The sequence below is a fragment of the Netta rufina genome (genome assembly GCF_964035555.1).
Source record: "Netta rufina genome assembly, chromosome: 3".
Taxonomy (NCBI): domain Eukaryota; kingdom Metazoa; phylum Chordata; class Aves; order Anseriformes; family Anatidae; genus Netta; species Netta rufina.
The window spans coordinates 95,716,461-95,743,500 of NC_140125.1; the positions used below are offsets into that span (position 1 = coordinate 95,716,461).

General features: G+C 36.7%; 1 protein-coding gene across 2 annotated transcripts in view; it reads left to right on the top strand.

The window, feature by feature from the left end:
• Positions 1-2,759: 2,759 nt before the first annotated feature.
• The window catches only part of BMP5 (bone morphogenetic protein 5), a gene marked incomplete at both ends in the record, with an annotated part of 53,167 nt that continues 28,886 nt past the window's right edge, over positions 2,760-27,040 (top strand). For both annotated transcript variants that reach the window (XM_084283743.1, XM_084283744.1), the window contains 2 exons: positions 2,760-3,243; positions 25,940-26,132. In XM_084283743.1, coding sequence (XP_084139869.1) covers positions 2,760-3,243; positions 25,940-26,132 — 677 coding nt within the window. The remainder of the gene's footprint in view (positions 3,244-25,939; positions 26,133-27,040) is intronic.

Below are 27,040 nucleotides of genomic sequence, written 5' to 3' on the forward strand. Positions count from 1 at the left end.
TTCAGTTTTAGACCTGGCTATATCTCCCATATATGAGATACCCACATTAACAATGATTGTTTGTGGAACACAGGTTTATTACAAAAGGACATTGTGTTTATACTAATAAAAATATTTTTATCTTTACGTTCTAGGCAACGATGTTTGGTGTAGGGGAGGTTGCTGTAAAATAAATCCTTTGTATTCAGTTTGCATCTTTGGTTGTGGCTCTGTCTGAGAATAGCAGGAGCTGTTTTCATCAAACAGATGATTACTTGGTTGTATGTTTTCCTCCTCAGTTTCTGTGTAGAAATATGTTTACAACATAAAAGCATCCTCAAACTTGAGGGCATTTTTGGCTTTTTAAATACGAAAAGATTAACTAAATGTGGAACGCCAGACACTCTAGTGGGATAATATAGGAAGTTTCTATTGCTGGACGTACTGATGGGCTGAGGACTTAAATCCTCTGAGCAATCAATCCACTGGCTTTTATGAATGCTTAGGGAAAAAAAGGAAATACATTGCTGGAAAAGAGAAATAAACCTTGTTGCAAAATACATGATGGGCTGATTCAAAAAAGACATATGTATGGTAAAGTCCCATGTATCATTACAACTGTCTGTGCAGAACAAGTAAAAGCAAAACAAAACTTGAAATAACAGTTTTCTTGTAACAAATGGATTTTGAGGAAAAACCTTAATGAGGAGGATAGAAAGCATATTTTGATTTTCTACTAAGTATAATAGGACTTTTGCTAAATAGCTTAATTAATTTCAGTGTTAATTCAGCAGGTCTAGTATGAGGTAAATCCTTCCTTGGTAGAAGCATTGTCTATGTCTTATGTGTGCTGATTTATGGGAGAGAATCAGCTATATGTTAACGATAGCTGCACTGGACTGCAAATGTAGACCAGGACTCACAATATATGAGAAAAGCTCATTTGTACTTAATATACTAGATAAATTGTTCCTGGCTTCTTAGGGTGTGACTGTACTGCTGTCACACTCCCAAGTTTACTCAAGGACTGTGTGATTTGCTGAGTAGGTGCGAGTCATGTAAGGGAAAACCCAACAGGATGCATTTTATATACCTGTTTTTTTCCTCAGCGTCGTGTGTTTTATTAACTTTTTTTTGTCCTCCTCCCACCCCCCACCCCCTTCAAAGGAAAATCTCCCCGAGACTTGAGGCAATTTTAGGAGTGAGAAAATGTGACCACAAACAATCTGAGCAGTATGAAATTTAACACTGTGATTTTGTTTTAGAGAGAGGAAAATACAAGTTGCTGGCTGTCATAAAATCCTAAGCTAAATCTTAACTGCATGTGTAGCAGTTTTTAAATCTGTTTAATATTTCTTTTTTCTTTCAGTCAAGCTGTTTCTTTCTCCAGTTAATAACAGGTTGTGGGATTAAATCTCAGCTTTTGATATTTACTGGGAAATGTAGTCTAACAGTTTATGAGTCAAAATCTACTTTGAATAAATTATCATTGCAAATTACAGCTTATGAAAGTTGTGACTATAACCCTTAATTACACTGTTGGCTATGCACAACTTGAAATCTCACTTGCTGAATAAATTTGTTTTCATTCGGAGTGCATTCCCGTCATTTTTAGAGAAGAGTGAATCAAGCCTAACCGACAAAATTTCCTGCAGAGTTTATTAAAAAGGTCACCTTCGTTTGCTAAACCTACCTAAAATATAAACATTTCTTGAATTAATAGGATGCTATTTTTGTCTGTTATAAGGGTTTCATATTCAAGGTTATGAAACTATACACTCATAAGTAGGCTCTCAGGAGCTTCCACGTTACGCCATGCCTTCAGCTATCTACATATCCTAAAATTGCTAAAATTAAAATTGTTTGTTGGGATATTCTGCAAGCTGGCAGGAAAAGAAGCAGTCGATAGGCAAGTTAGGTATATTACTGTAAGCTGGGGGGGGACTATGGGAGGGGGGGTTAAAGCTTTGTCTGGCAACAGAAGGGTTAAGGACTTTTTTGCTATACCCGTTTCAAATTACAATGAGAAGCCTCTTCTTTCCCAGCAGGGTTGTGCTTACATTAGTCTTTAGATCTCTCTTGAAGAGAGCTGTTATATTTGTGCCTGCTAGAGTTGGAAATAACAGTTGAGAAGCTGAAAAGGGTTGAATGGATTTACAGAAGGTTTTTTTTTCAAGTAAATTCATGGCACCACATTAATTTGATTAGTACATGCTTTAGAATTACTTAACACTCAAGCGCTTCAAAAGATGTTAAAGTTATCACCAGGCTGCTGGACAAATATGTGTTACACCACCAAGGTACAGATCAAGACAAATCTGTGACTCAGGATTTTATCTTGGGAAGAGCGCAAGGTGTACGAAGAACTCAGAATAAGAAGGGAAGATAACTCTGGGAACTACAATGTGTCAGAAGAACAGCTCTTGCTAATACAGCTCCCCACCCAAGACCTGGTTATCTAAGGTTTATATAGGAATGCCTAGGTCAGCTGACAAAATACTGGTCTTCTGCTCCATAAATGCAGAAAAAACGATAACAACAGTGGAAAATTGGAAGTCTGAATTTCAGCTTTCTTAGAAATAACTGCAACCTGACACATTCCATAATATTTAAACAGGGTGGGGGGAGAGAAAGCACCAAAGATGTTACGTTTAGAGATGACATTGACATGAAGAATAGGTAAATTTTGTTTTTCAGCCTCTGGGAAAGCAGACCTCATAGGAACTCAAAACAAGTAGGAGAAAAGATTTTTTTTTTCCTTGTTCTTTTTCTTTTCAAAGATGAACCTAACTGCGCTCAAAGCTTTCGTGGGCTTGCTCTGGAATTGCTGGGTTCTGGTGGGTCACGCACAGGGAGGTTTAGGAGACAATCATGTCCATTCGAGTTTTATTTACAGGAGGCTGCGGAACCATGAGAGAAGGGAGATTCAGAGAGAGATTCTCTCTATCCTGGGTCTACCTCACAGACCCAGACCATTTTCACCAGGAAAGCAGGCTTCATCTGCACCCCTCTTCATGCTGGACCTGTATAATGCCATGACAAATGAAGAGGATACTGAGGAGCTGGAGTATTCACTAAAGGGATCCATGGCAGGGGAGAGCAGAGGGATACGGAAAGGATACCCTGCCTCTCCAAATGGATATTCGCGGAGAATACAATTATCTCGCATGACCCCCCTGACCACACAGAATCCTCCCTTAGCCAGCCTGCACGACACCAACTTTCTGAATGATGCTGACATGGTCATGAGCTTTGTCAATTTAGGTAGGTCGAATTTTTTTATTTGTTGTTTCTGCTGTGTTTGACTAACTGTTAGCCTGATCTTGGAGGGCTCAGAGGGGCAAATCTCTCAGCCGGAGCATAACCTGTTCTAAAAGAGCAGGATTGGGCCCTGGCTGCTGCACTCCTAGCAAAAGAAAAGTTGTACTAATGGTAAAGTAGCTACGTTGTAGGTGGCCATGGAAAAAGATTTTTCTCACTGTTTATATAAAGTCAGTTTCTATAACTCCCCTCTGCTGGCTTCTGTTTTCTTTCTTTCATTGATGTAATGAAAATTCTAGCCTTAGGCCAACTAACTCCTTTTTTTTTTAAATCTCAAAAACTCAAACACTTATGCCTATTGCTCGGTTATTTGCCTTACTGTTTTGTTTAAAGCTCAGACATGAACAAACATCAGTTGTTAATATTTTAAAGCCCGGAATGTTATGAAGAGGGAAAAGTTACTCCATTTCTAGGGGAAAAAAAAAAAAAAAAGAAAAACAACAAAACTTTCTTAGGTTATTTAGGGCTTTTTTTTTTTTTTTTTTTCTGACTGTAAGAGTCATATTTTTATTATCTTTTCAGTTGGATGGCCGGATTTTAAATAATCTGTTGCTGTTTCTTTGTTATTTCTATTTAATAACCACAGGCTGTGTTTTATTACACTGCCATGGTGCTCAGAGTCTGCAATGGTTCTCAATTTTAGTCATTAATAAATTAAATAACAAATAGAGTATTAAACACCAGAAACATGCAAGCAAGGAATGCTTTTGAAAATTATTTCAAATCAGACAAAAAAACTGATAAAACTAAATTATATTGGCTTCTGAGTATACTAAACATGCTCACCAGTTATGTTGTGGTTAAAAAAGCAGTTACAGATTTCTTTAATAGAAGGCAACTTAAATCTCATTAAGAAAGCTGCTAATAATTCATGAAATGTATTTACTATTTTTATAAGTATTTTAAATGCTGCAGGACTCATAAAGCTATCTAAAAACCTCTCGTTTGATCCGAATAGCAGGAGATTTAATTGAAAGCTTGAAGTTACTCAGTAAGCTCGTACAAAATCTGATAAAACCTTGCTTTCCAGGATAATACATTCTGTAGAAACTTTTTAAACAATGGCACATGTTCTGAAATACCTTCAGATTATCACACACACTCTGTATCTTTTATGTCTACCAGGTCTTTAATCCCTGCAAAAGGATTAAAAATGTTTCCAAACAATAAATTCCTCAACAACTCGAAACTCTAGGAAAATGATACCCTAGAGTTAGTTGGCATAACAATAAAATTACTTTTCATTAATTATTTGGCAGATTAGGTGGTGTTTAATTCTGAGATCTTTTTTCCTTAAGAGTAACATTTGTCCAAACTCTAAATTCATTTGCTTGTTGCTCTTGCTCCGAAATAGCAGACTAGAAGAAAAAGAAATTCCTGTTTTTGGAAAATATGTGCCTCATCCTTAAGAAAGAGTTACTCCTTATCTGTATATTTCTTTTAAGTTATCATTGCACGACTTGATTCACTCAGAATAGCTGGAGTCCATTGAATTTGAATTGGCAATGTTGTAAAGAAAAATGATAAATGCTCTGATCTCTTAAGCACTAGACAAGGCCCTGATCCTGTAAAAATTTTCCTCAAGTGTCCTGAGAAAAACCCTCTGTAAATATGTCTCAGACCATTTCATCAATGGCACTGATGGCTATTCTAGCCTTTGATTTCAAGAAACATCTTTGATTGCAGGAGGACTTCTTGCACTGCATGAGTATAAGTCTCTGAAGGGTCAGTGTCAGATATCTACTGGCCTGAATCCGCTGCATTTTCCCAGATAAAACTCCTCACTGTAGGATTACAAGTTTCCACTGCTTTACTTTGACTGGGAAGTTTCTAATATTTTGTCTCAATTGGTTTGGAAGGCAGTGTTGCCTTGAGAAAGTCATTTGGAGAAGTTGAAGTCTATCTTTCATCTTATGTTTCTAAGCTGTGAAAACTGGGGGTGAGATGTGTTATTTTTTTCTAGTGGTTGTGATTAATAGACTCATTTAAGTTACCAAAAAAAAAAAAAAAAAAGTAAATATCAGTTTTTGTTTGACCTCTGTAAAATTAAAATATACCTCAGCTTTTAGTGAGGCTAAACTTTAATTCACTACAAATTCCCTTCCATACACATTGGTTATTGTGGTTTATCACATATTCCACCATGTAGCTTGCATAAGAAATATTGACGACTGACATAGATTAGCTTCAACATTTTTATTAAACAATCCTATGTTTCAGTATAATTAACATAATAACAAAATAAATCATGGAAACAGGTAACCATTTAATATGATTTATGCCATATAAGATTGTGACAGATGAGGGCATGCTCTTTTAATGTAGAATGGGGAAAATATGCAGTGATAAGCGAATACTAACACTGTACCTTAAAATTAATAAATGCTGGTGCAGCGCAGTAATAACTCAACTGGTTTTAGATTAGAAGCCTCAGTCAACTTGCATCAAATTAATCTGCTCTGGAAATAGTATTCACCATGTTCATACTTGCACACCATTAATTACATAAGGTGTAATAAAGCTTTATTAATCTTCTTGATATTTTTAATTGAAACTTTTGTATATAATTGCAGCCAGTTATAATAATTTAAGACAAATCTATTTAAACAAGAAATATGTAGCTGAGATGTTTGATAAGAATAATGAAGCATTAGATTGAAAAGACTAAGATTAAAAATGAAGTTTAAAAATATTTTTCTATTAAAGATTAAAAATAGGAACTTACATGCTAATTTTGATAAAAATCAACCTGTCAGAGTTGCAAATACCTCACTTTCCAAAGCAAGTTTAAAAAATAATCATCAAGGGAACTGCAATTATAAGACTGTCAAGCAACCAGGGAGAAAAACAAGACTGCATTTACTTCTCCTGAAGTTGAAATTGTAAACACCTGCTCTTTATACTGGAATTTATAGCAGAATTTCCATCTCTTTCTTTCTTGAAAGATACGACAAGACAGAGACTATGCCTTGTCCTGTATTTTGTATAAGACTGTGTGCATTGGCAGCTCTCCATAAATATTGATGATTGTAGCAGAAGAGTTAACTGGGGTTGGTCCAGCAGTCAAAGAATAAATCCTCCACTAAATACACTGGGGTTTTCAAAGATCTGATTATATCACCTACAAGTTCAGGACTTTGTTTTCCTCACTGGGTGTTTTTTATCCTGTTATACTTTATTATATTGTTGCAAATCCCTGACTGTTTAGAGTTCTGGCATCTTCTTTTTGGCTGATCTCCCAAAATGACATATATAGGATACCCTGTTCCTCAGAGAACAGACGAATAATGCTCATGTAGCTCTACTCACTTTTCTGCTCACTCAAAATTTAGTTGGGGAAGGACTTTGTTAAGATAAATGTTAGCATTCCCACTCCTCACCTCTCACCAAAAGAGAGGGATTGTATGAAAAACATACATATGCCTGAGACTTGGAGAAACAGCAGCACTTTTTAAAAAACTACATTCAAGCATTTCAAGGACTGAATTTTCCATCAACATCATAGTGATCATTAAATCCACTGGACTTAAGTGTTCCTTCTCATTCAATTCAAATGTTCTGTAGTTTCATTTGTTTACAACACGTCTGTAAATTTTTCTCAAAACATATTGCATTTGCTAAGCAACTCAACTTCTTTCTGCATATTTTACTGTGAATTGATCTGTACTCTATATGATAGGGGATAAATATATAAAAGTTTTGTGTTTTTCTGTCAAGCTTTTTGTTCTTAGCATCTAAAATTAATCCCAGAGACTCAAATGTGAAGATCACTATAAAATGTGCGCCTTTGACCTACCCATGCTAATTTAGATAACAATGCCAATATTATGGAGATTTTTAAAGTAATTAATGCACCATCAAACGACACCTTATCTTCTTCACACTCAGTGTGATCCCGCAATCTTAATTAATATAATTAATAATTTAAAATCGCACCCGCTGTGATCAGTTCTTAAATCAGACAGGGAAATCCAGGGGAATGTTGCCTATTAAAGGCACAGAAAGCCGTTCATATTTCTTTAGTTTCTCTACCCCAAGGTCATACACTGCCTTGAAGATTATGTTCTTCTTTAAAACACTGAGCAAATACATAAATTCACAAGATTTACAACCCATTGTGTTCAGCTGAGAATGCTAACATGGTAGAGCACAACTTTTATAGAAGTGCTTTAAGAAACCTACAGTATATCAATCCACACTGAATACCTGTACAAACTTATTTGCATTACATCTGAGAAAGAAAGGATTGCTAACTGCAATCAGATCTGGAGCGTATATAGTAGCTAGTTTCCTAAATTAAACTAATTCAGTTTCTACAAGCTTCCCCTCACAGCTAACATATCACCAGTGAGGGATATGGAGTGCTAAGCCATAAAATGTCAGGAATTGTGGAAGGGGAGTTGGGTTTGAAGGATACTTGCAAAAAGGCCACAGGATCATTAACTTCTCCCCTCAAAGCTTAAGAATGAATTCTCTCATGAGTTCGTTCTTTCTTTCTTTTTCTTTCTTTCTTTCTTTCTTTCTTTCTTTCTTTCTTTCTTTCTTTCTTTCTTTCTTTCTTTCTTTCTTTCTTTCTTTCTTTCTTTCTTTCTTTCTCTCTTTCTCTCTTTCTCTCTTTCTCTCTTTCTCTCTTTCTCTCTTTCTCTCTTTCTCTCTTTCTCTCTCTCTCTCTCTCTCTCTCTCTCTCTCTCTCTCTCTCTCTTTCTCTCTTTCTTATTCTTTTTTTTTTTTTTCTTTTCCACTCAATTTCATATCTTGCTGTCTTAATTTTAACCTTACATGAATTTCCTTGGCTATGGTACAGTTTTAGTCTGTAAAATGCAGACTTCTAATGAAAATATTGACACAGCCTTAAGTGAAGTGACAGAAATAGTGCTACTATCTTGCTGTGGACAGAGAGATGCTATTACAGAGATAAAACTTGTTAAATAAAAAGTAGACCCCATGTCTTTATTTGTGGAGTTGGATTAATACCAAGAAAAAATGAGAGTGTGTTCTTGAAGCTATTTAAAGGCAACCCAAAATCAGTAAGAGAGTATTTTTCACTCTTTTATTTAAAATTTAAAGGAAATTAGATCCAGTGGGTCTGATTTAACTTCACTGGTATCTTGAAATCCTGATTTTTCCCTCCCTTGATAAAATTCTAGTCACCCAATCAGTGAGATGAAATAATTTGTTGTCACATTGGTACCGAATCAGTCATTAGAAATAACTTTTAATATGGAAGCATTCTCTATGCTGAAATTAAATATTAAGATAACTTTTTACAGAACATGTTTTTATTTATTTATTTATTCATTTATAGAACAAAAGGGCTTTACTCACAGACTTTACTCATTTTATTCCCTAAAAATCCTCACCCAATTCTTACAATTCATTAGGCAGATTTAACCAGTATTTGTGTAATGATACACATTGTTAGGATTTTTTTTTTATTTCAAGCAAGAAATATTCTTCTCCATATTCCTTTTTGGAATTATACTACATTTGTTGTTTTCTATTGAAATATTTTATATTTCCTTTGAAAACTCTCATGTTTCATGAACTTTACGAACTATATAGTTCTACCTCAAAATAGATTTGTGTGCTATCCATGAATATCATTTACCAAATAATGTTTTTATAACTGTCAATTAATTTTTTTTTGCCAAAGTTAACACTTTAAATCCAAGTAAATTATTCTATTTACCCAGCCAGAAAAATGTCAAGCTCTCCATTAACTGGGGCATAAAACTGTCTGACTTTCCTTGCCGACAGATTTGAAAGAAATTGCAGATAACTGAAGAGAAACTGATTTAGCAGATGGTTAGACGTGCATGGTGAAAAGCTATATATATGCATGCATATGTATAAATATATATTGTTAATAATATTTTTCCCATTGGGAAGAATGGCTGACCCAGTTCCGCTGCTTCTTTAGAAAGCACTGCTTTCCAGACTAAACACAGACTTTGGGTGGGGTTGTGGGGATTGTATGTATTGTACAGTACATATTTTCCCAGGAAAACACAATCTTGGAGTGACTCTGGCTAGCCATGAAAGAGAAGGAGGGCGGCTTGCAGAGACGCCTCTGTGTGGAGGATGTTAGGGGAGGAATTGGCCTGCCATGGACTGGATGGAAATCCTCTTGGTTCTCCTCCTAAACCCCAGTTTATATGCTTAGATAACGGGACAACTTTGGCACATATGTGGTCTCCAACACTTACTGCTTCTGTTATTTTTTTCTCTGGATGTTAAATTATGCGAGGAATTTCGCCATGGCTACCTGCCTGCTTACTGCCTGAGTTATGGGGGTAATTATGAGATGGGCAGTTCCTTTCTCTTCTCTTTTTAGCCATGGCAGTTCCTTTCAGCTTGCTTTCACAGGCCCACAGGCTAATAGAGTTTTGCAGAAAATTGATTGATTATAGTCTGATCATGCTAGGTGTCGTCTGGTGTTTCCACATAGCTGAGAATGAACAGTTTATGAAGTGCCAATTGCAGCCTCCAGCTAAAGAAAGGCTCCCCAGGGCTCCAGGAGAGCTCTGGCTGCTACCAGATTTAATAATTATTTCCCACACTTTCCCCCATCCTCTCCTGCTTGTCCTTTCCCTTGTCTTTAGCCCCCTCCGTCTGGGCAGGGTCACTGAACTTTAATTTTATGTCAGTGGCGTTTGGCTGGAGAAGGGATTAAAGGAAGAGAAGTGGTGAGACCAGGCGACGGCGTGGGAGATGGAGGAATGAGAAGAAAACGGCAGAGCACAGTACAGGCCACAGAGGGAGTAGAGGCCTCTTCTCAGCAGGCAGCGGCCAGTGGGCCTGAGAAAGTTTTGGGACAGACATGGCATGGGCTGGGAGACACTGGTGTTACTGGGGAGCCCCACATGGGGCACAGTATTGCAGCACTGAGGGCATTGTGCAGGCCAATAATGCTAGAGAATTTGGGGGGACAGAAGAGGGGAGTTTAATGGTAGGGAGAAGAAGGTGAAAACAGACAGCGAGACACACACAGCGGAGAAAATGAGAGAGAACATGATAAATATGGATGACGAGTAAATCAAAGAGAAAATGAGTTGGGGTTTGGGTCTCCTTTTCCAGCAAGCTTTGCAGGTGAAGGGAACACTTTTCTTCATGATCCCTCGTGGCAGAGCAACTACCTCAACCTCCCCAGGCAAAACTTTTCATTCCTGCAAAATAAAACGCAGCCCTCCCCACCTCCATCCTGTGTGCAGGGAGTACACAGACGGGCTACTAAGGTTGGCAGCCATAAATAACGTAGAAGCTAGCTTTTAAAAACCGCAGGTTAAAGGATGAGGGCTGCCATGACGCACACAGAGAGGTTGAGATCAGAGGAGCAGCTAAAAGGGGTCGGGAGAAACAATGAATCCCCTTGTTCTGAGTCATATTTATGAGTGCTCCATTGCACCTAAAGTTCATATTTTATTGGTTAGGCCATGGGGTTTCCCCATTTGCTCATCTCTTAAAATAACACCCCTGGTTAAAATTTCCTATAAAACACAGAAGTGCTACAGCAGGCAGAACTTGTCAACCCTGACAACTACATTATTTGAGTTGGTGGGTGGGGTACACCTTGCAGGAGCTGCTTTGTTTGGGACTGGATTATGAACTTGTTTCAATATAAAAAAATGACTGTAAACTAACCAGAAAGGAGAGGTTTTACAGTGTGTCTCCCCACTCAGAAACTTCCTATGATTATTAAGAGGTGCTCCAAAAGGTGAATCTAAACTTCTAGTTTCCAACTCTTTTTTGAGCAACTGCTCGAATGCAATAGATTGAGGTCAGCCACTATTATATAATTATATAATTCAATGGCATGTGTGGTACCTTGCCAGACTACAGCTTCTCTTTGTTCCCATTGTAATGCAGGGCAAATCGAGACAACAGTTAATGAGTCAGAGCCTAGAAAGCTAAACCAGACAGCTAGTGATGGCAAATGATATATACCCATAGCTGACAACTGGTAGCTCTACAGAAGCAAAATTTCACCTAAATTTGTTTTTGGAGAAGGATCAGGGGGTGGCAGGAACTTGAACAGCTGAAATTTCTATTAGGTTTGTTTTCTACTGGTTTAGCAATATTATGCATTCAGACCCCACGAGAACCTGGTTTGTAAAATCCCTCTTGTAGTCTGTGCCTATTGAATTAAATTATTGTTGTTCTAATTCTCATAAATTTGACTATAGTTAAATTTATGAAACTTAATTCATTTTCTCTTGAAAAGCTCTAGCCATGATCCAGCACAGTGATAAATTAATAATAATTTGTCTAGGTATACCCATTTAAAATATCCCATGTTTTAAAAAAGGAGAGGGAAGTAGAGATGAAATATTCAGTTGTAAGGTACCTCAAAATAAGTTCCCAAAAAAGTGTTGTGTTGGACTTTTACAATATGGATAGCATCAGTTTTGGAGGTAGAGATTTTAAGTTCAGTCCAGGCAAACCTGGTCTGCAGGAGATGAAAGAGCAGGGCTGCTAAATGTTTTGTGAGTCTGATTTTGGAGCAGAAGGTGGGTGGTACCAGGTGGCACTGGTGTCTGGAGCCATGGGATTCTAGTGGCATGCTTTGCAAAAAAAGTTAGCAGAGAAATCAAAAGCATGGGTGTGGATAAAAACATATAGTATTGATGTGAAAGAATATGATTTAAAGAGGAGTAAGTGGTAGTGTGGATAATAAAGACCATGGAGCATGAGCAAGCCTAGTATACAACAACGTGACAGCTGTAGTCTTTGTGGTGATTTATGATGAGACAGCAGGGACATTGCTTTGGGAAGGTCCTTCTGTAAGGATCTTAGGGCTTCTATAAGCCCTGGACAAGAAGACTTTTTACTGTTCTTAAAAGAGACGGTTTTGCAAAATAACGAAAGAGAAAAACAAATACTTTTATTTCTATAAAGCACCAAATCTGACTTTTCAGACCTGGTGTAAAGAACAGCGAGCATGTGATTAGTTTTGCTCTTGTTCCCATATCATAGATTGGTGCCTCTCCGAGGCACGTGTGCATGCATATCAGTGTGTGTGCATGAGTGTGTGTATGTAATATAGCAAGCATGTAAATCTCTTCAGTTTTAGTCACTGGGATTTTTTCCCCTTTAAATCATAATATTCTTTCCCATCAGTACTATGTGGTTTTAGCAGCCCTGACCTTTCAAGCTGCCTGTTTGGGCCAGTGTTTATCAGATGACCGTTTGACCTCCTTGTTAATTGTACTTAATTACATCCTGTTGTAACATTTTGAAATAAGGAGGAGAGTTTATGGATCTGCTCCAAAGAGCTGAAGACTAAAACAGCAGAAGAATTCAGTGGTATGAGGTGCTGAGTAATCTCCTAGTTAGGTCAATAAGTGCTGTGCTTTGTCCAATTGATTGCAAAATTTGATCATTAAACTGCTCCATTTTGATCCTTAGTACTTCTCAGAATAAGTTCCTCAATTTTCATTATTCTGAGAAGGGCTTCTCCTCTCTGAATCTCAGCTTGGATCTTTTTCTAAAGAGATCAGGGAAGGAGTGAGAAGCCTATCAACAGCACTGCAAGGGCTGAAGTTCACATATGATGAGATAAAAGAGATGAGCCTCTGTCACCACAAGCAATCTCCCTGTGGTTTTCCAAAACTTCAGAGTTCCTTATGCTTCCCTAGAATTGCTAGTTCCCATGAGCTTGAGAATTGTATAATATTTGGTACAAGATTTTCTGTGAGTTGATGATTTATGGGAATGTCTAAGGGTTCATTAAAAAGCAGCAATTATCTCCTGTTGTTGCAGAAAAATAAAAATAAAAACAAATCAACACCCAGAAACAGATGCAGTTCTAGAAAATGGGTATTCTAAAGATTCAGAAAGCATCTTCAAACACTTCATATTTTATAATGCTTGTCATTATAGTTGATGTCTTTTGAAACACTTGGGGTTTACCATATTGCTTGTCTTCTCAGTAAAAATGATATATAAAAATGAGATAAAAATGCTCTCTCTATTGTTGTTGTTTCATAGCTCACTTTTCACAAACAGATTGTATTAAATTCATTTCCTAAAATGAATGAAGACAAAAAAGAGTGGAAGCTATAAAATAAAAACACAGGTGGTGTCTATGATGTATATAAGCATACATACACATACATATCCTTAACTGATTTAATATTTCAACTCTATTAATGTCAGTAGAACAGTGCTGATGAATACCAAGTACAAGTTTAGACCCAAGACTTTAAAAAACACAAGGCAAAGGAATGTACCTTCATTCTTATTTTATTAAAACACTGATAATTAGACTTACTGGAGAATGAAGTGTCATGAAGAATTAATTGTCTGTGAACTACACATAATTATGGATTTATTGTAAAAGGTTTATCATGCAGCATGTGTCACATTCTAGATAAAAAAAAAGAACAAGCTACTTGGTGCTGTGCTGAGAAGCTGTAGGCTGATACAGTACTGCCCATGACTCTCACAACACAAAGTAAACGGAATTATTGCGAAAGCTCAAAATCTGTACCAAGACTTTCAGGGGGGCAAAGGCTAAACCCGCAGTTCAGCTATACCCAGTAGCATTTACACAGATTAATGTTTTTATATCTTGATTTAAATTACAAGCTTATATGATTAAAAAGAAAACACTGACTTTGCTGAATATCATAGTAAGGCAACCAAAAGATCATAACGTTTAAATTCTTTTTGGTGTTATCCTGTAGTATAACTGAAATCATACTATTAAATATGATGAACTTCAAGAATACTTGATATATTTTTTTCAGAATTTTTGGAGGTACGTGCATTGTAACACAATATAATATTCTTTATTAAAGTAATTTAATATTATGTATTTTTTTCAGAATAAATTTCTTTGATTCCTTGGCATGCTGCTTTATAAATGTCATTTTATAGTTTTTGAAATCAGTTTCTAATTTAACCACGTGACTCTTCAAAAAGTGGTACTTTTTATCACTTCTTAAGACATTAAATTATTAATCATGGTTAGTGAGGCTGTATATAGACCACATTTTACAAGGAGATAGATTTATATATATATATTAAGTACAGTCTAAATAATATTTTATAATATATATATACATATGTATATTGCCATATATTCCAACAATGGAATATCCAGAGACAGTTTATGCTAAGGAGTGAATACCAAGTATTTTAAGTTCATACTGCAATTCACTGGGTCAGAATGGAGGGACTGATGCCATTAGGATTAACAATATTTTCCCCCCATTTTGGTTTCCCAGCTATTGTGTTCTACTTAGTCTATATTTACACGCATTCATTAGAAAGGCAAAGATACTAGCAAATGTGTATGTACAGAAGAAACCTGATGTTCATCAAATGAGTGAAACAGGCACACACATGAGCTGAAAGCTGGGCTCAATGGGGACAGCTCCTGAATAAGTTATGAGAAGAAATCCAGACTTGCTCATCTCACATTTGCATTACGATTTGCTGCCATACAGGAATGAAGCTTCTTTTATTAATATTATGTCACCTTGGTCAGTGAGATTTACTGGGCTCCATTAAAATCTGCTGGTTCAGCTTGTCTTCAGGCAGGGAGTGTGGTCTCATCAAAACAAAACTGAAAAGAAGATGCCATAACGCTTCCAGTTTTGTAGATAGGCAACAGACAGTTCTGAATTACTTTATAAAAAACTAGGCCTATTACCAAAGATTAGGGCAGTAGTCCTAGAACTCTGCGATCACCCAGGATACTGCTTTTGTAAGTAGTTTGTCAGGAAATAAGTAGATATACCATAAAACATTATGTCTATATATATATCAGAAATTCAGCCCCAGGTGGAATAACAGTGATAATGCAAGTATTCAAGTATGTCCATCTAGACATGGGCCTGGGCAGCCTGCCCTGAGTGTTGCTGCTTGAAAAGAGAGGTGGACCAGGTCACCTCCAGAAGTCCCTGCCAACCTCAGCCTTTCTGGGATTCTGTCATCACAAAGGTTCTTAGTCTTGTCTTCTACATTGACACTAATTGTTTCTGCTTTATTATTATTATTATTATTAATTGTTTTATTGTTGTTATTGTTGTTGTTGTTGTTGTTATTTTATTGTAATTTTGGAAGTGGAGTTATAATCTTACATGGACAATTGCTGAATTAACACTTCTATGTGTTCAAAGTTTTGTGCTATTTCTTTCTCCTTTGGAAATTGTCTTCCGGTTGGTTGGTTGCTTGGTTGGTTTTAAGTAATTTTGACACTCCTGTATCTTTCTTTCTGCATTTGTCCAAAATAACCTACTGCGAGGGATCACCACGTGTTCTTATGTTACATATAGCGAATCTGAGCTTTTTTTCCCTTTCCTCTGGCAGTGTAGGTATAATGCTGCATGGCCAGCCCAGAGATCTTTTAGTTGTTCACTAACAGCCAGAGAGTTTCTGTGCTGAAAGAGGGTTGAAATAATCATTAACTTAAGATTTAATTTAAGCTTCTTTCAGGAAAAAAAAAAAAAAAAAAAAAAAAAAAAAAGCAGGTGCTTTTTCCTTCCCAGTGAGGGCACTTATTCATTATGGGGAATTATTTATAGGTGAAATGTTCTCTCCTTGCGATGAATGAATCATAATCTGATTAGACCACCAGAACTGTAGAGGAGAGGGTGCAGCCTGAATCAGTGTAACGAGCTGTTATAATCACAGCTAGCTCCCAAACTGGCAGTTAAAACCTGTCCTATGAAATTGACAGAGCTCACCACCTCTGCCCACTCTCCTGGCTCTTCTTCCCCTTCCCCTTCCCCTTCCTCCCCACCTTCTGGGGACTGTCCATGCTGTGCTTCTGGTCCCGTAGTTCTGTTTACCAGAGTTTAGGGTCTCCTAGGCAGGGTAAGCGGTTAGCCAAGAGCAAGCAGGCACAGTGCAAACCTCCAAAACAAGGCTAATGACTTACATAAGATGAAATTCCAATCTCTTCACATTTCTAACTTTTAATGTGATGATTCATTCAATACAGTGATTAACCCAATATGCACGAAGTATAAATCTGATTTAAGTAGAGCTAAACTAGCAAGAAACATGGCCTGAGATCAGCTATTTTTTTTGCAAAAGTGTGTATCCTATATAAAATACAGCACATAAAAATGAATTTCAAATTATTATGTGTAATAGGCATTCCTTGACTCTGAGTGAGATGATCATGAGTGTTTCCTTCCTTGCCATTATTACAGCTGGACCTATTTTTATTGATTATTTTTTTTTTTATTGAATGGGAATGGGTAGTATTAAAATACTCAGATGTGAGTACAGGCTAAGCAGAAAACAGAGCCTGTCTGGTCATACCCAGTTTGACACACAGAAACAACTTCCATGGGTGCTCTTATGACAAATTCCACTGTGGGGAGTGGCTGGAGCTTATTAGACAACCTGTTTGAATGGTAAATGGTGGAGTAGCTTGGAACTGTTGGGTTGGAAGTGAGTAGAGGGTTAACGTGAACAGGAACTAAGAAGATGTGGGAAGATAGAATGTGCTTTAGTGTTTAGCTTTTACTCCCCTGCCAGTTGCCCTGTGATGATATATGCCCTTTCACCCTTCTTAGAAGTTATGTTCCATCTGTATACTTTTACAGTGTCAAAACAGTTATAACTTACACCTATTTTCTGACCATTGGATCCCAGAGGTGTAACTTTTGTTCCTATTCAGTTGCAGCGGAACCCAAGAGGGATTTTTTTTAATGTCATTTGTTAACCTCGAGGTTGTGTTGATCTGACATCCTGACTTTCTCACACAGTCAGAAACCTGGGAATAATTGTTAGTTTTCTTTGCGACAATTTGTGATTAGAGAAAAACAAAATCACATACAAGATAAAGTAGAAGTCTATTGACAGAAGGTATCAAAATATACTGGTTTTGCTAAAGCCCATGAGAAATAGACATCATTGAAAATACAGAAGTAATTAACAATCTCAGTCATGGTAGAATAAGGATTAGTTAATTTATCTATGCATTAGCTCAGAACTGCATAATGCAGTGATCTTTTCTCTATCTGTTCTATTATTTATTTATTTTTTGGAAGTAAGAATCTGTTTTTCCCTGATGAAACTGAACACAACCAAAAATCTAGTGGACATGCATTTTTAACATAGGTATTTATGATCAAAATGTCTTTGCAATACAGGGTGACTTAAAACAATGATGAACCACAGGCTTCTACTTGTTCCATTCAAAACAGCAAACTCCACACGATCCTTTCTTCATTGCCTCCCCCAAACATTTGGTTGTGATGTTTCCCTCTCTTGGCACACTGTTGACTGCCCAAAATTAGACCCAGTAAGACCTCTTATGTTATTCCTAGAAGCTGTGTTCATCTGGACTTTCAGCCACTAAATTTATGGAAGATTCAACTGAGATACATTCTACCGCTATTGCTGGAATTAAAAAGGGCATATATGTAGTGTATCATTTGTTGTGCTTTGTGCTGCATCTGAATGTCTGAAGTCAAAGTTTTGCATTCCAGAGGTTGAAGAGATGCAGCACATTATACTGTAGCAACTAAGAAAAAAATAGATTTTGAAGAATGGCTTTATCAACTACCCTTTAAATTTGGTCTGTGGTAATATGCAGATGTAGGCTCTCACAGTACTGTTCACTTCCACAAACTGTGTTACAGCAGGAATCACCCAATCTCTTATTCAGGTTATTTGTTCCTACTGTTGCATTGGCCAGGATCAGGCCAGCATAAGAAAAGCAGGGTGCTGCTTTTTCACTTGTTCTGTATCAACAACTGCAAGCTTTCCAGCATTTAATTATCATTGGAGCAGCTGCAGTGTAGCACTTGTTTTGACTTGTTGAGCAAGTGCATTTGACTTGGAAGACACTGAAAACAGTAAATTGAATGAATACCACATGTTTACCAGTGAAATTTTCAGCAGAACAACGGCTATTGAATGAAAAACAGCAATTTCATTAAAACAAATATTTTGTCCCATATTTTGAATAGTGTGAAGTAACAGAAAGGCATCATAGGTAATCTCATGGTGTATAGAACATCTGGGAGATTGTGCCTGAGAAAGAGCAGCTCAGTTATGCCTCTTTGGTCTAGGCATCTGTTTAGGTCTGTGCTTATAAAAGCTGCTGGCAGGCACTGCGCTATAGTTCCTGGGAAATCTTTTCCTGCTCACAGGAAATGCTGAAAGCTTTTAGCTACTGAGTTCTAATTCTCAAAATAATTCCAGAAAAAATGAAAAAGAATTTTATCGTTTTTACATATTCTCCTATATTTTACAATGCCTTTGTAAATTTTTCCATTATTTGCCTAGTCTCTGCCTACCACTCTCTAGAATGTAAAAATCATATAATTTGAAAGTCTACCTTAAAAAGAACTCAGGGTTTCAAACTATTTTCCTGTTTTTACTTTTTCAATTTTTTACTGTTGTTGTTAATTGGTAAAAATCTATCAGATCTTATTAACTACAACAAAAAAATTAAGAACTTAAAATTCAATAATAGAAGAGTGCTTTACTGGTCATTCTCAAAAGATGTAATACTAAATAGTTGGCTAAGATCCATGAATATCCTAACTTATTTTATTTATTTATTTATTTAGATTTTTTATTATCATTTTAGCATGGGATATCAAAGCACTCTTTTTTTTCTCCTTTTCACTCTTGCTCTAGATTCAGCTGCAGTCACTGAAGGTTTTCTCATTGACCTTATCTTGCCTTGAACTACTTCGCAATTCATGCATTTCAGTAGTTCTGTGCAAATATGGAAGGGATATTCTACCATTAGAAGTCTGGATTCAATAAACAATAGATGATTTTTCATTTATTGAAACTGCCACTAACTGCATAGTATTTCATCAAATAATTTTCTAACTATCCCTAATTTAGTTAACCAAAATAGCTAAATGTTGCTCATTGATGTCAGTAACTGCTTGAAAATAAAGACTTTAGTGAAATAACTTTAAATTTACAGTAGTGAAACTTGCCTCAGAGTATGACCTACCAAGCCTTTGCCTTTGTGTTTTAATAAGAAAGTATATATTTTGTAAAACCAATTTACATCACTCTTTCAAAACCACATCTGTAAATCTGTAATTACTTTAAATACAACCAGCCTAATAATAATAAATACAGAGAAAGTCAAATATACAGCACTGCAATGAAGCAGTTTTTTTTTTTTTTTTTTTTTTTTAAATGAACTGCTACAATGAGAAATGTAAGATATTTGAAGACTTATCCTCCTTAATTAAACAAAATTCTCACTGATTGCAGAAATCATTTTGCTTCATTTGGAAGAGGATGAGAATCAGAATTTGGACTAAGACTCCGATGATGAGTTTGATGCTTAGGATAGGATATGAGTGGAATGTAGCTCAAGAATACAGGTAATTCTGGGAACACCCATCTTCAAATGCCTACATTTATGATATAAGGTATCCCAATAAGACTGGTCTTGGGCTTTGAGTATTCACTGATCCATTTTGCCCAGAATTCTCTAAAGATCTCAGTTCAAAAGACAAATTCTGAACATGGCTAAGGCATATGGACAGACACTTATGAACTCTGTGCAATCTGTTTTCATGAAGAAACCAGATGGTAATGATTGCATCTTCATTCACCTTTTATTTGCCTAATAGACCATTCACCAAGGAAACAGAGGATGCGGTCTTGGTTCCCACTTCAACATGGAGAGGGAGATGGGAAGGGAAATGACATATTAAGTCTAAATCACCCACTTTCCCTTACTACAGGCTTCAGAATAGAAGTGGGGGCCCCAGCCCTCACTTGCTCTGCTGATGAAAATGGATCTCAATTTGGAAAGAAATGCAGTAGATTTGGTACTAAAAGAAGAACAAGCAAGTGGTCATATGACTGCAAAGCTTTGTAGTTAAAAAATTCAGATGAATGATTATCCAGTAGATGCCTAATATCAATAAATGGTTTAAAAAGAAAAAAAGCAAAACAAATACAGGAACAAAATTTGAGATATATATGTATATACATTTTATTTTTTTTTTCATTTTGACCACCAACTCCTGTTTTTGTGCAGTGGCCCAGGATGTCCCACCACTGAGCTACTCCATATCCTGGCAGTTAAGATGTAGTCATTGAAAGTAGCTGGTATGGGTTGAAGTGTTTGTTGAGAAAGGACTGTTTCTTACTCCTATGGACTGCAGCTGCAGTTGACCAAAAGAGAAAGGTAGATAAACTCGTCTTTTCTTATTATGGACTGATGCAAGGCAGCTGACCCTTAAAAAACAGAAGTGGCTCTCCAGTGACTGTGTCAGGCTCTGGTGTCCAAAACATTCCTGTGAGCGCAGGTGACTATTTTTGTGAATTTTGATATCTAACTCAAAATAAATTTCCCGAGTCTTGATCAGGATTCTTTTAATTTTATAAAAGCATTATAACCTTTTACAATTAAGGTAGCTTTGCTTAGACAAGTATTTCCTTTGTCTGCACATTTTTTTAAATGATCACTTTTGGAGAGTATTTTTCATCATACTTGATCTTTAACAGTACACTCAATTGAAGACTTTTTTAGAAGACTAATTCTTATACAAAAGCCAACAGACAGAAAGAAAAGACTTCCATTTACTTCAACAAACTTTGAATTAGAATTTGTGTTCTGAGGAATAAAAATATGAAAGATATACTTCCTGAGATAAGCTTAATTTAACTTTCTTAATGTTTGTATTCTACAGCCTGAAAGCCTACACAAAGTTAAAAAGCTTTAAAATGTATATTTTTAAAAGTCTGGCCTTCCTCAACTGAGAATCACGTTCTACTGAATGTTCTTAAATTCTCTGTAATGCATTTCATTAACATATTGACATCTATAATAGCAAAGCATCTTTCATTCTGCTCTGGGATCGGACCTTTTCTTTTGTCAATACACCCTATAAAACCTTTTTGCCATATTTTGTAAAAAGTGTTGTCATTTCTCGTAGTCTAATTGTAGAAGAGAGAATGGGTTTCCAGGATTTGAATGCTGGAGAACAGAGCAAGAATGAGGTAGATAGCTATTTGATGTCTGTCTTTTCACAGTAGCACAATAGCTAATTCCTAGGGCCTCTGACCTTTTAGTGTCCTGTAACAGAGTACTTGCATTAATCTGTTGCTTATCTGTCACCTACCACATTTGATATTTCCAGCCTCTGCTTTCAATTATCAGTCATTAGAGGCAGCACTGAGTAATTTCAGGAGAAAATGCCTGGAACCTTTGACCTGTTTCTGTCAGATAAGCACAAGTGTTCACTGTAGATAAACTATCATTTCATTATATTCAAGATGTAAACGAGTGTCGTTTGTAGTGTATCGGCTTACTGTAACCTTTATCACCTTGAAGTGATTAAAACTGACTGGTTTACTTAGTGCTTATACAAAGAATCCAGAGTCAAACAGTGAAATTCAGTGAGATTAGTGTAAATGGCCCCTTATAATTACATGGTCTGTAAGACCATGCTTTGGCATGTATAAGTAGTAGTTAAACAGTTACATAAGTTGATTAGGGAAGCTTCACTATTTGTGAATGCAGTTGGGATCCTAAGACCTTATGTTGTAAAATCAGCCTGTTTCAACCTGGCTTTGGTTTGCTCCCCACTTGCTAAAGAAGCTTTCACTTTCCATACATGTCACCACATACCAGCCTCTTCAGGAAAAGCAAAACACATGTCAGTGGGGAGCTAACTGCTAATGAAGGAACACGTATAATAGTCCCTCATACACTGTGATATAAACTTCTTGCCAGCACTTTTTACATTTTTTTAAGCTCAGTCAGACATTTATAGCTGAATTGATAATATACTGATTACTTATTGCACATCCATCTGTGTGATTTATACTTGTGTTAATGAAAATTTGTGAATAATACTTTCTCTTCATATTAAAGATGACTAATTTTTCCAAAGTATCTCTGTGGTGTAGATTTGCCTTCAGTCTTTTTGTGATTGGGCTGAGTGTTAGTACAGTGTGAGTATTTCATCAGTGAGCCACATGGGTGGAAAATATCATTCTTTCCTATCTTACACACACAGGTGTTTGTGATATTCCCCTGAGCTATGATTTGTCTGATGTAACCGTAGTGCTGAATATATTAGTTTCAGGTGGTGTAAAAATACCAGTTCAAAAACCTGGTGCTAGGAATCCTGATCAATGACAGCAAATGAAGAGTTTTGTTGTAATCAGAACTGACTATATACTAGTTCTTTTTAATTACAAAAATGATATGCCTCTGATGGTTAAAAAAGGACTTCCTGATATTCTGGTCAACTATTTTTTAGATGCCGTGATCTGTCCCACAGAGAAGCTTTTTGGCAGATGAACTGAGCAGAGCTGGAATGACATGAGAATGATCTGAAAGAACAGAATATTAAAAAAAATTTAAACCTGTATTTTTTGGGCTGCCAGTGCTAATGCACTGAAATAAAAATACTTGAGACATGGTGCTCCTCTGCACTCCATGTCATTTCAGCAGTGCAATGGACCTTACTGTGCATTCAAAGTCTTTCCTAACAAGACACTTTTTAGATGTAGACGAGATCTAGGTTTGTATATTATTTTCTGTATTAAAATACTCAGTATCATTAAATAACATTTATCTTTTATATTTTGCAATTCAAGTCGCTAGACAATACCACAACATTGTTTGTTTTGGGTTTTTTTGTTTGTTTGTTTTTTTCCAGTCTGCTATATAATGCAAGATCTTGACTTGTCTAAATTCATAAAAATTGTTTTTATGTTTTGTGCTTTGGCTTACAGAAATTTACGGGTTGAGAATCTGGCTCCGATGCAGAGGGTGGGACTTCCCTGGAATCAGAGTTTTTCATGAATTTTAGTGCCTGTTTTATACAACCCTTCATTTGTGGAGTCTCTTGCTACTTCTAGACCTGCCTTGCCTGCCAATTCTGTCCTGGCAAATCTAGGCCTAAGGAAAATCTGAAATTCTGTCCCTTTCAGATGGCAGTGCTGTCTCTTCTTGGGTTATATGTGGATAAGTAATATCTGTGTTAGCTGTAATAATTAATTTGGGGCTCTACAGACAAGGGCTATCAGTATTCTTCCAGCAGTTGTGAGTGGTCCTGAGAGAATCCCGTCGGTGTTATTGCAGTGTGTTGTAGAGGTTTGTGTCCAAACTGCAGTGTATATGGAGACAACTGCTGTTTCCAAACTAATGTTATTAATTAGAATGTACTTGTAAGAAAGTAGACAAAAAGAAACCTCAAACCCAAATAAAAACAGCTCAGGCCAGGAGTACTGGCATTTAATACTTTTACTCAGTCTAATTCTCCAGTGCTTACTCACAGTGAGTTGTGCTTAGTTACCCATGAATGCTGGTAAATACTTGTTGAATAAACACAAACCCAATATATTACTGCTACATTAATTCTGGCTTTAATATATCTTTCATTTGCAGATTATTGACATATCTGTCCCACGTTAGCCCAGCAATCCTCAGCTATAACATTAGAAACTTGTGGCAGACTCTTCATACTAGAAAAATCCTCCCTGGTTCAGAGCATTTGCATATGCTAATCTCTGCCAAGTCCTTTCAGAAATGTACATTTAAAAAAAAAAAAAAAAGGCAAACAGACCCCAAACCTCAAGTTAGATCTCTGTATATATCTCACAGCTTAGAGCCAAGCAGCGGAGCTGCTAAATAGACCGTATCCTGTTTCTCTTCAGTAGCAGCCCATTCATCTCCAGGTACAGAGCAGCCCGTTTACATGCTTCTGCCTCTTTTCTGCTTTACTTTTTCTACGTAGTGTAAGATGGCAAACCCACGTAAGCCAAATACACACTTGAGCCAAGTAAACCTTGCAGTTAGCAGACAATTTTCCTTTTGTCAGCCAAGAGAAAGTTATTTTCACTGAAGATAAAGTGTTCTTATAGCCTATATATTTTATTTTTGGTGATTCTAAAGGCAACACAGTTTTGTATGTTTTCAAAAACTGTACTTATAAAAACAAGAATAGTTTACATTTTTGCAGGGATGAAAGGGAAGTGTACTGTAAGGGATAGCTCTGTGGCCACAGGTGACTTAGCTGCTAACTACTGCTCTGAAAATAATGTAAATACTTTTGCTTCAGTTGCTTTCATTTTAATATGTCCATAACCATAACTTTATATGGCAACACCAAAACAGGTTTTTCTTTTGGCAGATTTCTGTTTTGTAAGACTACATATGCATTATAACATGCATACTACTTAAATATATGTACAAACACATTGTGTACAAATGCATTGTGTATGTATGTAAATTTATGCAGATGTAAACATAAACATGAATATATAAGTATAAATATACATCTATTGTAATAATACATATATTTTATTGTTTATACATGTAATGAAGTAATCTATACCTACACATTTTCGGAACTGAGATTGTTCCTCTCTCAGATCTCAGGACTGTTAATGCCAAAACTCAGTAAGAGAGCAAGGGTTGTAGGATGGAGCGTTTAGTGCGGCTGGGTGCAGTCACAAATCTTTATCTGGTTATCTGAATTGAATCCCAGCTCTGAGTGTTTGGCTTTGTCCACCATCAGTCCGGCAATGCACCTCAAGAGGAAGGTAGAATTTCTCCACTGCCACAGGGCACTAGGCACAGCTTCTTCACAGGTCAATGTTACACTCCATAGAAGGGAAAACCATGGATGATTTTCCTTTCCACATCTCTTAAATCGAACTATTTGTCCTGGAGAATGGTTATCAGACAATTCTCTATTGTCTGATATGTTCAGACAATCTATGTCTGAACTATGGCCTGTATGTTCACTTGCCACATCAAAACAGATACTTCTTTGCAGGAGTGGCTCCCAGCTCAGGGCCAGAACCGCAGCAAACATCTGAATTAGCCCAAAATCAGTTGTACAGTGAAATCAGCTAAAATGCTTTGTCCACTCCACTTTAAAATTCCGTGTGATCCTGAATTAAGCAGTAATGAGTTTAGTTGTTTTGTTTTGTTCTTTAAATTGTGGTGTCAGAAACTCTGGCAGCTGCCCTGCACACCCTTCCTGTTTGAGGGGGTGCCTCAAGCCAGGAACACCCCTGCCTTTGCTGTTGGGGTGCCAGAACCTCTCAGCCCTGATTCACGGCTCCTTCTGACCACTAGCAAGATGACGCTGATGCCATTAGACTACAGCATGTGTTAATTTATACGCGACCACTTCTTGAATATATAGTGATTGTAGTGCACTTTAGCACTACTTCAGGATTTATTACATTGAGAGGGAATGATCAACTTTCCTCTCAGCTGCCTGGATATTAGTGGCTATTAGTGTTTTCCAAAGTCACCTACGTCTCTGGCATTACTGCTGCTGGGCTTACAACTAAACTGAAGTCCTAAATCCTTCTGCAGCTTTAAGTTTGTCCATATTTCTAGTTACTTTACAACATGCCTTCTTTCTATTTCTTTCTTTTTTTTTTTTTTATTATTATTATTTTTTATATTCTTTCCACTCTGGCTTCTGGAATTTTTATAAAAGCCACTGAGGGTTTTTCCTTTTGAACTGAAGACACTTAGCTTGTGGAATTTCCTTTAACTGGAAGTATGTCTGGGCTTGTGGTTTTATTATTTGCACAGTTTTATATTGTCCTGTTTGTTTACTCCTAAGCATGGGGAACACTCTATTAAGCATGGGAAATGGGTGTTGTCTCTCACTTTGTCTCTTTAATTTGCATTCAACTCTTTTTCTAACAGTTGAAAGAGACAAGGACTTCTCCCACCAGCGAAGGCACTACAAGGAATTTCGGTTTGACCTTACTCAAATCCCACATGGAGAAGCAGTGACAGCAGCTGAATTCAGGATATACAAAGATCGAAGCAACAGCCGCTTTGAGAATGAAACAATTCAGATTAGCATATACCAGATCATCAAGGAGTATCCCAACAGGTACCTTGCCAGCATGAGTGTGTTATGTCTGAAACAATGTCCCAGGTTTCTATCTGAATTAGAGAGGTGATAACTGACCATAAATGTACCCTTGGCAAGGCATTATTGCTATCGCTGTGGCTTGTGTTGCATTAAGTCCTAGGCAACGACAACAAATACTGAGCAAGAATAAAACTTATCTTAAATGTAATTTATTCCAGGTTTATGGAGAGTTGCATATCCAATCTCACCAAACAGTCTGCCCATGGACAGGGGAGGTGAAGGTTCATGTTCTTGGTGAGCAAATGGTGGATTTGTAAACTCAGTTGAAGTGCCTGGATTTGGGAAATACACCATTTGCCAACACTGACATACTATAAGCCAAGACTCAGCTAGCTCCTTAAAGACAGATAGAGTGTTCAACTTTGCTGACTTTTGAAGGAGTGTGGCTTTTTTTGTATGTCTTTTTATGTTCTGCAGAACATGATTAAAAGATGGAGTCATGCACTGTCTTTAAGATGACACATGGTGCTTACAATAACACTAAAATTAGAGCAAATATGTCACACATGAGCAAATCTCCGATTCTGAGTATGTAGAACAGTGCAAGTGACATATTTCCAAGACTGTGCAAAACCTACAAAAATTAGTAAATTACCAGATTTGTTGAGGCAGAGTAGCTAAACTATTTAGTAGTTTAAGTAAGAACCCTGTAAGTAGAACATTGAGCTTATACCTTCCAGGTGAGATCTCTGAACACCAAGTTATAAAATCGTTATGGTTATAAACAGGGAGTTATTTTGTGTCAATGGAGCAGAACCAACAGGTGGGAAAGCACTTATCCTTCCAGAGTATCTTCTGCTTTCTTACTAGATTAGTGCAGGATTTTTTTCCTCTGTGTCCAGCTTACAAAATTTCGGTTGATATAG